This window comes from Staurois parvus, unplaced genomic scaffold (genome assembly GCF_062004578.1).
Source record: "Staurois parvus isolate SC_StPar_1 unplaced genomic scaffold, SC_StPar_1.0 ptg000010l, whole genome shotgun sequence".
Taxonomy (NCBI): Eukaryota; Metazoa; Chordata; class Amphibia; order Anura; family Ranidae; genus Staurois; species Staurois parvus.
Window position 1 is genome coordinate 2075093 of NW_028317806.1, and position 15528 is coordinate 2090620.

At 43.3% G+C, this 15528-nt stretch overlaps 1 protein-coding gene across 1 annotated transcript in view; it reads right to left on the reverse strand.

The window, feature by feature from the left end:
* VWF (von Willebrand factor) overlaps nucleotides 1–15528 on the reverse strand; it is a 219839-nt gene that overhangs the window by 86973 nt on the left and 117338 nt on the right. Inside the window, exons 31-34 of the mRNA XM_089669873.1 lie at nucleotides 11553–11696; nucleotides 11152–11316; nucleotides 10262–10305; nucleotides 6972–7149 (exon numbers count right to left, since the gene is read on the reverse strand). Of these exons, the coding sequence (XP_089525999.1) occupies nucleotides 6972–7149; nucleotides 10262–10305; nucleotides 11152–11316; nucleotides 11553–11696 (531 nt within the window). The remainder of the gene's footprint in view (nucleotides 1–6971; nucleotides 7150–10261; nucleotides 10306–11151; nucleotides 11317–11552; nucleotides 11697–15528) is intronic.

The window sequence follows — 15528 nt, forward strand, 5'->3', positions numbered from 1 at the left end:
GCTCGACTATGAAGTCCATGGAGATTTTCTGCCAGGGCCGTTCAGGGATGGGCAATGGACGTAGCAGGCCCCATGCCTTATTCCTTGAAGGCTTGTTCCGCTGGCAGATGGCACAGGAGCTCACGTAGTTCTTACAATCCTTGGCCATGTCCGGCCACCAGAAGGAACGTCGGAGGAGTTCCAGGGTCTTGACCGGTCCAAAATGTCCTGCCAGTGGGTGGTCATGGCAATGTCCCAAGACTAAGGTTCGGGCATCCTCTGGCACCACAATCCGGTCCTCCCTCCATAGGAGTCCCTCCTTGTTCTGGAGGGGGGCCCCATCGGAGGTAGACATCACTGTGGACGCCCTCAGGATCTCGGAGCGAAGGTTTGTCTGAAGGGCCAAGAAATTTCCTGCAGGAAGAATAGTGTCGGGCACTGGGATCTCCTTGGTGTCTTCATACATGCGCGACAATGCGTCAGGCTTTGTGTTTTTCGAGCCGGGCCTGTATGTGATGTGGAACTGGAACCTCGAGAAAAACAATGCCCATCTTGCTTGTCGTGGGCGTAGGCGTTTGGCCGTCCTCAGATATTCCAGGTTCTTGTGGTCCGTGAAAATCAGGATGGGATGGGAGGCACCTTCCAGCAGGTACCTCCATTCCTCTAAAGCGGCTTTGATAGCCAGTAGCTCGCGATCCCCAATGTCGTAGTTCCTCTCCGCCGGGGTAAGTTTCCGTGAAAAGAATGCTACTGGGTGAAGTAATTCCTTGGCGCCCTTCCGCTGGGAAAGGATGGAGCCAACCGCGTTTTCAGATGCATCTACTTCTAAGATGTAGGGCAGGGAGGCGTCGGGATGACCCAGAATGGGTGCTGAGGTAAATAACCTTTTTAGTGCTTCAAAAGCTTCCTGTGCCTCGGGCGTCCATCTGAATCGCGTCCCAAGTTTAGTTAATTGAGTGATGGGGGAGACCAGACCCGAGAAGTTCTTGATAAACTTCCGGTAGAAATTTGCGAACCCAATAAAACGTTGGACACTTTTCCTGTCCGTGGGTTCAGGCCAATCTAGGATCGCTGAGACCTTCTGAGGGTCCATTGCGACCCCCGTGGCGGAGATAATCAGACCCAGGAATGTAACGCTAGCCTGTTCAAAGCAGCATTTCTCTGCTTTAGCGTACAACCCGTGCTGCCGCAACCGCCCCAACACCTTCGTTACATGTACCCTGTGCTCCCCCAGGGAGGATGAGAAAATCAAAATGTCGTCTAAGTAGACGATGACAAAGATGTCCAGGAAGTCCCTAAAGATGTCGTTTACAAAGTGCTGGAAGGTGGCTGGCGCATTGCATAACCCGAAAGGCATGACCAGGTATTCAAAATGGCCGAAACGGGTGCGGAAGGCCGTCTTCCACTCATCCCCCTCCCTTATGCGAACCAAATTGTAGGCTCCCCTTAAGTCCAACTTGGTAAATACTACTGCAGCTTTTAAGCTCTGGAATAATTCAGGTACCAGCGGTAATGGGTAACAATTTTTAATGGTGACCCTATTCAGCTCCCGATAGTCAATGCATGGCCTCAAAGTCTTGTCCTTCTTTTCTACAAAGAAGATCCCTGCACCTGCTGGGGAAGTGGAGGGACGGATGAATCCCTTTCGGAGGCTATCCTCAATATAGTCCTTCAGGGCCCCTAATTCTAGCTCAGAAAGGGGAAAAATTCGCCCTAACGGGATTTCAGAACCGGGCAACAGATCAATCGGGCAGTCATATGGGCGGTGGGGGGGTAGAGCATCTGCTCCCCGTTCACTGAACACATCAAGAAACTTGTGATAGGCTGCAGGAATCACTTGTTTCAGGCTGTCATCCCCTTCAGAGCACAGAAGAACCTGGGGGACCTCCGGGCCCGAAGTTCGACACAGTTCCCGACAATATGGGGAAGGGAACGAGACAACCCCAGTCTCCCAGTCAATTTGGGGGTTATGGGCCCGCAACCAAGGGAGCCCCAGAATGACTGGGAAAAGGGGTGATGCAATAGCATCCAGGCGGAGGAGTTCCCGGTGCTGACCGGCAATGGAAGTCATAATGGAAGGGGTCTCCTGGTTGACTACTCCTGACTTTATCCGGGAACCATCAGCCAAAAAGATATGAAACCCCTTCTCCTTTGGGCGGAGGGGAATACCCTGTTGGTGAGCAAAATTGATATCCACAAAACAGCTGCATGCCCCCGAATCAACTATGGCCGTCACCTCCACGGTCCTTTCGGAAAGCTGAAAGGAGAGGGGAACAACTAAGTACTGGGACGGAGCCATATCGCCAACAGATAAAGAAGATGAAGTGAACTTACTCAGTTTCTGCGGGCAGGAACGCACCATGTGACCAGCTTCGCCGCAGTACAGGCACAGATTCTGGGAGCGTCTGCGCTGGCGTTCCTCAGGCGATAGTTTAGGCCGAGCCAGGCCTAGCTGCATGGGTTCGGGAGCATCTTCAGGCGGCAGGTTCTGGATGCTTGGCCTAGTATGTTGACCGGATCCCTGAAATGACCCCCAGGGATTTCCGCGACCCTGACCAGACCTCTCCAATCTGCGCTCCCGTAGTCTACGGTCAATTTTAATAGTGAGTGCAATCAAGTCCTCTAATATCTCGGGCACCTCTACCCGGGCGAGCTCGTCTTTCAGAGCCTCAGATAGGCCCATACGAAACTGGTGTAAAAGGGCGAACTCGTTCCAACGAGTGTCACCCATCCAGCGCCTAAAGTCAGAGGCGTATTCCTCAGCCGCCCGCCGACCTTGTCGGAGTGCGTATAATGTGGCCTCGGCCGAGGCCGCCCGTTGTGGGTCATCATATAAGATGGCCATGGCGTTAAAGAAGCTGTCGACCGAAACCAGGTGAGGGTCATTGTTTCCCCTTAGTCGGTGGGCCCAGTCTTGGGGTTCACCCTGCAACAGGGAGACAACAAACCCCACTTTCACTGACTCTGTCAAAAAGGTCCGTGGCTGTAGTTCAAAAAAGAGCAGACAAGAGTCACGAAATGACCGAAAGCGTGTGCGATCCCCATGGAAGCGCTCGGGTAAGGGTACTCGGGGTTCCGCCATAGGGAGTGATGTGGGAGGCCCAGGAGCCGGCTCGTGGGCTGCTGCGATTGGTGGTGCAGGAGCCGGGGCCTGTGAAACAGGAACAGATATGGTGCAGGCCTGAAACCGATTCTCGATCTGCAGACATCTGTCCTGTAATGTGTTTACAGCTTGCGTCAGGGTAGCCAGGTGCCTGCAAACCTCGTCCAACGGGGAGAGTCCTCCTCGAGGCTCAGTCATGGCCTTCTGGTACTGTGAGGGACCGCCGAGCGGCACCACTAGCACTCCACCGGTCAGGCGTGCCCAGAGCGCGGAATCTAAGCCCCAGGGTACTTGTTCACCAGGGCCCCTGATGGTGGGGATGGACTTGTAGTACCCCGAGACCAGGTCGCCTCTACTGAGCACACCTGTCAGTGGTAGGGGTGTCCGCCAGGGGTTCCAACCAGGGAGAGCCAAATGTGAGGAGGTCGGGTGACCCCGATGGGATGGATGGATGGATGGCTGAGCAAGTGCGTAGTCAGACAGGCCGAGTCGGTACTGTAGAGGACGGTAAGGTACAAGGGAGCAGGCAGAGAATCGTCGGGTCACACGCCAGGTCAGCAACAGGAGGTCAGATCTAATGAGGGGCATCCAGGGAGAGAGGTCAGGCAAGCAAGGGTCTGGGCAGGAGAAATCAGCAAGGTCAATAGCAATCCGGGTCAATAACTTACTAGGCACAGGTACAGGAACGCAGGAAGCAGGTAAGACCAGAAGGCAACGAAATGACAGCTCAGGGACATTTAAATATCCCGCCCTGCGCTGCCATTGGTGCCCAGCGGGCGGCCGCGGCTTCTACTGCGCATGCGCGAACTCGAACGCCGCGGCCGGCCCGGAACTAGTGCCCGTGTACTGGGAGGAGCAGTGCGCCTGCGCCGGGACCATCGAGGCACGGAACGAGGGGATCCCTGACAGATGCACTCATAATTGGGTGCTGAAGCACATATTTTTTAATGGAAGGCCTTAGTTCTACTGTAAGTACAGAGCTAGTACACAGCTAAAATGCATTTATTATAGAATTTTTTACAGCACCATCAATTTTCACAGTGCTTTAAACACAGAACATTTACATCACTCCCTGTCTTCAAGGAGCTTATAAACTGAGACCGATATCTCACATAGATACTGGGGCCAATTTAGACAGTCTTTGAAGTGTGGGAGGATATCGCAATACTTAGAGGACTGACTTCACAATTGTTCCTTAGGCTAAATAGACAACTTCACACAAACTCACTTCAAAATCTAGTGGAAAGCCTTTCCGGAAGAGTGGAGGTTGTTATAGTCACAAAGAAATGTGGAAAGGGGGGGGGGGGTCAACTCCATGTTAATGCTCATGGTTTTGGTATGATGGACAGGTGTCCACAGACATTTGGCCATTAAGATTATGTGGCCTTCTTGACCTAGCCATCAAAATATCTGTCTTGTGGTTCATTTTTTGCCATAGTACGTATGCCTCCAAAGAAGGTCTACTTAAAGCACAAAAATATAGGCTGAAGACCCTAAAGGGTTGGGATTGAGGAACTAGTAAGTGCTGGAGGTGAGATTGAAAATCTTGAACTTCCTCCTGGCTTCTGTTGAGTTTCCAGTGTTGCTTTCTTTGCTTTGTTTATTGCTTTATTGGAGGTTTTGTGTCCTCTAGAGATTTTTGTCCAGACTGTATAACTTGGAAAGGCATTAAGGGTAGGTTATGATGGTTGAGAGTTTGCGGTGGCCGACACAGTTTTCTTTTTGTTGTTTGCTGTTATACTGCAATATACTGTATATGCTGTTTTAATAACTGAATAAACTGTGGCATTGCCTGTTTCTGCATAATATACAGTCCTTATTGGGCAAGGCCCTCTTTGAGTGATTCATATATGTTCTTACTCATGTTTATGCTTGTCATGAGCCATGTTTCTTCCAAAGGGTTCATTAAAAAATATCCATTGTTTTTCTTTACGTTCTCTTTTCAACAGTTTAGTATAAGTACCCTTCCCAAGTGAATAAATGGTACTCATTGTCTTTTCATGACGGCCTGGACAAAACCATTAAATGTATAGACAGTGCACTTTAATAAAGAGGCAGTATTACTGGAATCCATTGGCCTTGCTGGCACAATATATTATGAGTACAGAACAGTAGAATCAGCAGAATGTATGTAAGAATGTAGGAGTTACTGACATCCTTGATGACATCGAGCGTAGCACTGCAAATGGTGCCAAGAATTTTGAATAACTCTTTTGTCTAAACGGAGCTTGCAATATTTCACAATATGGGATTTTTGGCCTTGGTGGTGCCAGTATTTTATTCAGAATGGTGCTGAATGAGAGTCTAGATAATCAGGTTAGCACTGGGTCTATTGGGGGAGGGGGGCATGGTATTAATATATAATATACTGTATAAGCCAAGGACTTTTGCAATGGAAAAATATCAGTATCTTTCCTGAAGTTTCACCTGAGTAAGGAATACTTTAATAAGCCTTTACATGGTAAAGCCACACTCTTACTAATGGTGTTCCACCCCCTATTAACACAAAATACAAAGGGTACAGCAACTTAATGACCTTCAACATGCATATTTAGGCACTTTTGCTCAGACAAAAAGTAAGCCTGCCATATAGTACATGTGCTTGAATATGTTTAAAGTGAAACTGTGAGACATTTTACTCTTTGAAAAATAAAAGTCCTGCCTAAGAGCAAGCTCTCCAAGATATTTTCTATTACCAGTATTAGCCAAAAAAAACCCTATTCGGAGTATCTCCCTGATTTAACTTCACTAGGCGACCATGGTTATGCCATGACTAGTTGAATGTTCAAGGTGCCATTTTGTGTCTAGGGGTACCCTAACCTCGAATGGTACAGTTCTGTATCAAAAAAATCAGCCTTACTTATTAATATATCTCAAGCCTAAATATATCTGTACAGTAAATTTTTGGATAGAGTACAGTATGAAATTATCAAAAACCCTTCCAGTTTTTTATTTATTTGTGGCCGAATACGAAATATTAATTTTGTTTCCTGTTCCACAGACACAACGAAAATCAAGAGAAAATTTCTCCTAAGTGAGGGAACTCCACTTTTTCCATTGAAAGACTTCTGGTGACAACAGTACATTTTTGGATTCCCTAGCACGTTTTGCACCTGTGGTAATAGAACGCATGACAATTAGAGAGGGTTACTCTTCCCAGCGCAGACTCAGACAGCAATATAAGGGTCAAGGACACATGTTGAGAGCTTTAGACAGAATTCTGAGATCATTCACTATTTATTGAAAGTGCATTTGACCCACAGTTCACCTCATTCATGCATGCCTAATGTCTTGTAAAGAGAAATAAGCAATTCTGAATTCAACAAAAACCTAAAATAAACAAAAGCTTCTTGACATCTTAATCGTACTGATTCAACACCCTCCTATTCTACCTAAAACTAAAAACAAAAAAAAAGCGAAGAGGGTCCCCTCCAGAGGGTCCCCTCCAGCACTGCAGAGATTAAATGTGTTTTTCATCTACAGGAAACAGAAAAAGCAACTATACTTATCACTCTCTTGTCCAGTGGCCAGAGCTCTTTCCCACTCCCTGATGCTCCAAGTTGTATGGTGGTCACATTGGCATCCTCCCTTACAAGGCAGGACTTCTGGTCCTGCATTATACATGCTGGAGACTAATAAAAATGTGCAATTTCAAAATCCCACTTAGCCAACCTAGTGCAGTGTTTACAAAAGACTTAAATTAGTCAGGACAGATTAGCTTCTTAGTATGATCAATAGCTAATATCAAGCATTCAGGCACTGCTGAGTTGTCTGGGCAGAAAGCACAGCATGCATGAAATCCAACCAGGTGTGGCTTCTCTTACTAGGCTGGTGCAGCAGTCACTGCTGGTGCCTTTACTTTACATAAAAAACAGAGATGAATACTTACATGGGCACACCCAGCGGCAGCCACACGTCTCCTCAACTTTAATAGCGGGCAAGTTATTGTCACATATTGGTTTTGGGATCTTCATGCAGTTCACTCGGTGACTTTCTAGACTGGTGGAGCCATCTGGCAGACATCTGACAGTATGGCACTTGTCTGAAAGGGTCCAACTTTCTCCAGCCTAGAAGGGAAAGAAGATATTTACTATCATCAAACATACTTTTAAAGCAAAAGCTGCAGATGAACATTTTAAACTCAGACCTGGCCAAAAAAATAAAAAAATGTAAAAGATATAATGCTTGTTTTGTCTTAGGGGGCTTTGAGGGAGAGAAATATTTAACCAAGAACATTGAACAATGTCATCATACACATGCAACAGTCACAGGTCCTGCATTGTATGTGATAATGTCAGCAAGAGGGAAAGTAACATGACCAGAAAAGAGTTGATTTGGTGGACTGTCACTATTGAAAGCAGTGGGGAGGAAGACTACAGGAGCGTGGAGTAAGATAGGTATTCCGGTCTGATGAAATGTCCCCTAACACAATGAGCATTATATTCTACATACAAGTGAAACTCGAAAAATTAAAATATCGTGCAAAAGTTCATTTATTTCAGTAATGCAACTTTAAAGGTGAAACTAATATATGAGATAGACTCATTACATGCAAAGCAAGATAGTTCAAGCCGTGATTTGTCATAATTGTAATGATTATGGCTTACAGCTCATGAAAACCCCAAATCCACAATCTCAGAAAATTAGAATATTACATGCAATCAATAAAACAAGGATTGTACATAGAACAATATCGGACCTCTGAAAAGTATAAGCATGCATATGTACTCAGTACTTGGTTTGGGCCCCTTTTGCAGCAATTACTGCCTCAATGCGGCGTGGCATGGAAGCTATCAGCCTGTGGCACTGCTGAGGTGTTATGGAAGACCAGGATGCTTCAATAGCGGCCTTCAGCTCTTCTGCATTGTTCGGTCTCATGTCTCTCATCTTTCTCTTGGCAATGCCACATAGATTCTCTATGGGTTCAGGTCAGGCAAGTTTGCTAGCCAATCAAGCACAGTAATCATTGAACCAGGTTTTGGTGCTTTTGGCAGTGTGGGCAGGTGCCAAGTCCTGCTGGAAAATTAAGTCAGCATCCCCATAAAGCTCGTCTGAGGAAGGAAGCATGAAGTGCTCCAAAATCTCCTGGTAGACGGCTGCGTTGACCCTGGACTTAATAAAGCACAGTGGACCAACACCAGCAGATAACATGGCTCCCCAAATTAACACAGACTGTGGAAACTTCAAGCATCTTGCAGTGTGTGCCTCTCCATTCTTCCTCCATACTCTGGGTCCTTGGTTTCCAAATGAGATGCAAAAGTTGCTCTCATCAGAAAAGAGGACTTTGGACCACTGAGCAACAGACCAGGTCTGTTTTTCTTTAGCCCCGGTGAGATGCTTCTGATGTTGTTTGTTTTTCAGGAGTGGCTTGACAAGAGGAATACGACATTTGAAGCCCATGTCCAGGATCCGTCTGTATGTGGTGGCTCTTGATACACTGACTCCAGCCTCAGTCCACTCCTTGTGAAAGTCCCCAACACTTTTGAATGGCCTTTTCCTGACAATCCTCTCCAGGCTGCGGTCATCCCTGCTGCTTGTGCACCTTTTTCTTCCACACTTTTCCCTTCCACATAACTTTCTATTAATGTGCTTTGATACAGCACTTTGGGTACATCCAACTTCTTTTGCACTTACCTTTTGGGGCTTTCCCTCCTTATGGAGGGTGTCAATGATGGTTTTCTGCACAACTGTCAGGTCAGCAGTCTTTCCCATGATTGTGATTCCTACTGAACCAGACTGAGAGACCATTTAAAGGCTCAGGAACCCTTTGCAGGTGTTATGGCCTAATTAGCTGATTAGAGTGGGACACTTTGAGCCTAGAATATTGCACCTTTTCACAATATTCTAATTTTCTGAGATTGTGGATTTGGGGTTTTCATGAGCTGTAAGCCATAATCATCACAATTATGAGAAATCACAGCTTGAACTATCTTGCTTTGCATGTAATGAGTCTATCACATAAATTAGTTTCACCTTTTAAGTTGCATTACTGAAATAAATGAACTTTTGCACGATATTCTAATTTTTAGAGTTTCGCCTGTATGCTGGGAGAGCAGTTTTAATTTTTGTGGCCACCCCGGAGTTGGGCTTTAGATATCTATATTGATATCCATCTATCTATCTATCTATCTATCTATGGACATATCCCTAGCCATAGTAAAATGTTATGGCACCCAACTACATTTTTCCCGACTATACATGAAGGTAGAAACAGCACCCAGGAAATGCTTCTGGAAAATAATTGTAAAAATAGTTTGGGAACCTCTAAAAAAAATTCTATGTATGCAAATATGATTCTCTGTCACTAAAACAGAACACCACTGAAATAGAGGGTAAAGAGGCAGGGCACCGAAATAGTTTTGGGTGGCCCTATGACAAAATGTTACATCTTTATACCTATCAACATTGTCAGACTGGTAAATAATATCCAAGCTCCTAAACATTATTCAAGATGACACTGCTAGTACTCAGATAAAGTCTTTAGCAGATTTTCGCAATATAATAACAATATTTTGTGCTACTGAAAAAATATTTGCTAGAATATTGCTAAAAATGCTAGCTGCCTGGCTGTCATTCTGATAAAAAAGACCTCCATGTTGACCAGAATCAAGTATACAAATCATACATGTGACTACACTCTGACCTTATTTATTATATACTCATACCCTGTCAGTCACTCAGACAGTATTGAAGCTAGAGATAGTCAAGAAAGAAGCATTTTCAGAAGGATTTAAAGAAGAACTATAGGCAAACCTTTTTTTTTTTCATTTTGAGTAGAGCAAGGGAGTGTTATAAACCATCAGTTTGCAGAAATCTCCCTTCACTTCCTGTCCCATAGCCAAACAGGAAGTAAGAAGAAATCCTTGCAAATTAAGGGAATTCCTTGGAGACCCCCAGTGTCCCCATTTGAAGATTTCCCCACTATTACTTTTCTGTGGACAACCCAGAACTTGGAGTTCTTTTACTTTCAATTTCAACAATAATAGTAAAAAGGACAAATAGAGAGAGTGCGTCTCCTTAACAGGGGCACAGACAGCAATAAAAACGAATAAGCGTTCTAATCCCTCTCCAAAACGAATAAAAAAAGTTTTGCCTGTAATTATACTTTAAGTAGTGGCAGCTCACACGTTTCTAACAGCACAGGTTTTCAAATAAAGCCACATAATGATCTGAAATTACCTTTCTCTGATTTCCATCCTCATCAATGCACACTTTGATGAAGTCTGTAATTAAAAGAATAATAATTAGACCTGAAGGTAACAAGAGTAAAGAGAATAATTTGAATCTAACACCATATTCACCATTGTTGTGATGGGAAATTCACTTTTAACAGTTCATCTATTCATATATTTTACACTTATTGCTGCATATTGGCCTCTCATTTGGTTATGTTTTAATATTCTGTGGGCAGGAAGATGTTGGAAGTGCTCATGTGCTAGACAAGTGTCACAGGCAACAGGCAGACAACCAGATCAAAAGCAGGTTATAGTGTACAAACACACAAATTTAGAAGAAACGCTGGTTTAAACATATCAGGGTAAAAAAGAGAATCTGTTTATCAGACACAGGCTTGGACTTCTGATAGCACTTTCTAGGTGAATAAGGAGGTCAGCTGTGAGCAAATGCTGCATAGCTTTTCTGCAGCACAGATGAAGGTCAAGAAGATGCTAGCAAAAAACAAGACCCAGAACTTCACATGGGTGTACCGATCCGTATACCCGTGCATGTCCATACAAGATGGTAAGGTGTTCTGCGCATCTGTTTCCAGGCAGTCCCAGTGGAACACAGCAGTTGCATGGACATGGCCGCTGGTCCCAATTTGACAGTAGAGCGGGCACATAAAAGAGACAGATTTAGCCAATTTAAAAACTGCAAGTTTGCTGCAGTTGAGAAGGAGGAACTATAACATTGAATACTCCATCTCTGTTATTCAGACATATTTTGGCTTTGAATTGAAGACCGAGGTAGAACTATACAGAGACCAGTTACCTGCAGAATAGGCCTAATATGACCTTTAATGTCCAAAACCAAGCCTTTATTGGGCATTGTACACACATCACCAGACTTACCAAAGCACAGCTTGTTTATAAAGTCATTTCCCAGCAGGAGAATAGTTGGCAGGTCTTCAAAAAGTTGTAGCTTTGTGATCTTGTGGATAGCAGACGGCCCAGCTAGGATGGATAATTCATCCTCGTCATAGCGGGATCCAACTCCAATTGGGAAAACAGATATTCCTTGATAAAAAAAAAGAGAAGTCAGAGATAACTTCCGACCTGTGGTTTTACATAACAAGCCCTAAACAATACCTTTATGATTTTGATCAATTTTATCATTGTTGTTTTGAATAACTGCAATTTGGCAACAGCAAGCTAATACTGTATATTAAGCATTTAACACCAGCTAGATCAAACATTTTATTTATGCAAATATTGGAAAGTTAAGGAGCAATAGAAAGAAGTCAGAATATTACTGTTTGTTGTTGCCGAGTTGGCTGCATCATTAACTTGATCATCTGATTTGTCTGCAACAAGGATAATTGCGATCTTAGATGAAAGAGGTCTTGCTCCATGCACTTCTGAAATGACACTGTGGACAGCATATTGCAATGCATCTCCTATAGAATATACAAAGAAAGAAAGAAAATGATTTGATAAACATGTTTTTAAATATCAGTGACATCTACTGTATTGATAACTGTGATCATTCACTATGTCTTATACCCTATAATTATCTAAAAGAAAAATACAGAGAATAAAATGCAGTTTTACTATAGTTTCCCCCTTAGTTTCAGCTTGTTATGGATTGTATGTTAAAAAAAAAAAGTAAGTTGAATAGGTTAGGTGGATAGAGATAAAGAGTGGCAAGGTATTTTAATTAAGATATTTACTTGTAATGTAAAAAAAAATAAAATGCTAAAGTTGTACAACAGGAAGATGGCACTAGGGTTGTGATGATGGTGGCCCAAAATGGTTCTGAAGCCAACTGCATGTGCCACATAAGCACTCTCTGCCTACATGATGTTCTCATGACCTCACATCTACTCTCATCACTTTTCCAACAACAGCAGTGCCCATCACCTTCATGTCCATTCCCCTTGATCTAATCACCACATCTGCACAACCCTCCCTAACCACTGTGCCAGTGCAGCCCCTTTCTGCCACTCTTACCACTGTGCCTGACTCCTAATCTTCCTTCTCTCACCATTGCCTCTGCAGGACATGCATCCCACACTTATCACTGGGCCAGTTCAAAACTCCCCAGTATTTACCATTGCATCTGCATGTCCATCTCTGCATTCTTTCTACTGGACTTGCAGGCCACCAGTCCCTTTCTCACCATGCATGTCCCCCCCCCCCCCACACACACTCCCTGAGGAATTACCACTGTTTTCCCCTACCACTCTAATCACCATGCCTGCATACCACCTTTCTTCCAAAATGCAGTATATTTTCTCATTGACATATGTCATTAAACTTTACCACCCTTTTTCTGCTAGTAGGAATTAATTTAATACAAAAATGACAGCCAAATTCAAGCAGCCTGAAAGCCTGAACAAATGTGTGTAACAATCGTTAAAATGGATGGTTTATAAATAGACCATTATGTTTATTATGCAGATCCATGCTACATGTATTGGAACGGATGCGTTAAAATGCAACAGTGTAAATGGGCCCTTAGATTTTGTTACATTAGCAAAAAGCCAAGAGTGAGGGTGTTTGGAAGTACAGTAGCTCTCCTGGATAATAGACAGGTGAGGGGTTCTGTATGCAGGTAGCCTGTGCTTCACATTACCAGCTTCAAAGTGCTAATTGATTTATTTAATTTTGCAGAACTGGAAGCCATAAGCCTGAAACCTGTCAGCCGAAGGTCTGTAGTGTGAACATTCATGATAAAGAATGCACCTGGTGCAGGTAATAATCACTGAAAGTAGACCATCTTATCTCAATCATCTGTATGTTTTGCTGTTTGCCTGTAATTTAGCTCAAATTTTTTACCACTCTAAATTATTTTATTTTCTACAAAAAGGTGTCATGAAAAATTCCCATTCAACATCCAGTTTACGTAGCATATTTATCTGCACTGAAAAAACATGCTGCACAAAACATGTAAATCACTTTTATCTTGCATTTCAGTCATTTGGCAACCCGTTATATCTTGCTTACAGATGTTTTACACTTGGCGTCCTCTTTGTGCTCCATAAAACTAAATGAGAGTCTTTAATGACATGTTTTAAATGGATATATATTACTTTGGCTTTGGGAAACCAGCTTAATACATAAAAAATGCACTTTTTAAGCACTACATATTTCCAATATCTCAGAAGAGTATTGCTGCTGCTGTTAGTAAACTTGCCAATAGATAATGGAATGCTGATTTCCGTTTGTTGCTAAAGTATGTCCTTTGCTTCTAATTGCCAACATTATATAGATACTATGATCTACAGATTACTTTGTAATAACAAGTTATACGGCTGTTAAAGGGAAACTATAATGGGCTTAATTTTGAAAGTTTATAAACTGATGTGTTATAACCTTTTTTTTTAGTTATTTGTATAAAAATCTCTATTTTACAATGTAAACATTTATTGCAGAGATGGATATATGGCACTTTATTACTAAAAAGCACAACACCCCTTGCAAGGCTTTTGGCAGACTATGTTCATTTAAATTTTTAGATTATGTTCTTTCTTCCAGGGGTACAGTGGCCTTTCTTTAAATCAATTAGATCTTTTTGTAGCACAACAGCTATAAGGAAAAGCCTTCAAAGAGCATAGAACATGTGATTAAAGTGCTCTTGTACTATGGCAGCTGTGTCCAAAAAAGACAAGGAAAGGAAAAAGACTAGGAGACATATCTTTGTTTGGAGGTAGCCATCTTGGTAGAGGCAGTGCCTAGGCACTCCTGTTCTACAGTGTGAAATCTAAGGCACTGCTGACTCCAAGAGTAACCGGATTTAGAGTGAGATTTGGTAATGTCAGTAGTGTTAAAACCAAGAAAAACAAAGCACTCGTGGTGAAAGCCAGAGTGATTATACAATGACATACACAACCAACAGTAAATATGTCCGATTCCAATGCTTTAATAGATCAATAAAACAATAATAACCATATTCTAGGAATCCCATGTAGTAATATGGCACAATATGAAAGACTGGCACAAGTCACACGCTGAAAAGGAATAATGGGAGCGGCTTACTGAGATGATGACATGGCTGTGGGGAGTCTGGATGGGGAACTTAACAGATGAACTCAAGAATGGTAGAAGGGCAGTGGATGGTAAGGAATGTATCCACAAATCAATAACCCAATGTGGTATCATTTGAGAGACCAGGAAGACCTCCTCGGTGTCACTGAAGATCGCGCACCAGAAGTGAGCTCCTAATGATCATCAGAGAAGCTGTGGGAGCAGCCCCCCCCCCTCTTCCTTTTTGCCTTGATTTACCAAATCTTGGTTGTGGGATTTAGCACCTAGTGGTTTGTTTATTTTAATATCAGTAGTGTGCTGCTCAATATTCTCCTTGCTGGAATGGAAGCTGTACCTGCAGTGCAATGATCCCTATACGTCTGCATCTTCTTCATCTATTCTGTTGATCTGTGATTCCTCCACCTCTCTTGAACTGGTAGGGAAATATTCAAAAAGCATCAGGAGAGGTGGAAGAGGCACAGAGCCACAGAATAGATGAAGGAGAAGCATGGAGATCCTTGCAATGCAGGCCTGCAGTTATAACATTCTCTCCAGAAAGGAGTACGTTGAGCAGCACAGTGCTAACATTACCAAACACCGCTCCAAATCTGGTGGGACTTGGAGCCAGAAGACAGCAGTGCCTTAGATGATTTTGCACTGCAGAACAGGAGTGCCTGGGCACAGGAAGTGCACTGCCTTTTTTCAGGAGGAATTCAAGGCAAACGGTAAATTTTTCAGGGTACTGCTTATAAAAAATTAACACTTCTAGATGTTCCCTGTGATCAGGAATCTTCACTTTTTGGGTCCCAGTCCACTCTGACACCAAGTTGTAAGCAGAAAGTATCATTGTTTATATACAATACAGTATTTCATATTTATTTAAAAAAAAAACATTGTAGTTAACCTCTTGCCTACATAACACATATTTGTGGTGACAAAGAGGTTGGGTTTTAGCACCCACATTAACATTTAACACCCACTGCACATATGCATCCATGGATGTCTGAGATTTCTGTGCTGAGAGCGCAGAACACACTACCAGCATAGTGACTTAACTGTGACGGAACTGTCATAGACTCCTCCTGGTCTCTATTAATGATTGGGAGTCGGTGGGACCGGCTCCTGATCACGTGTCCACTGTGACAGCCAGTCACAGTGGTCACATGTTAAGGGATGCCAAGACTGGAAATGGTTAAAATAATTTAGGGTCTATAAAAAACAAACACAACAGAACAATAGATTTGCTTAGTCTAATGGCAAAAA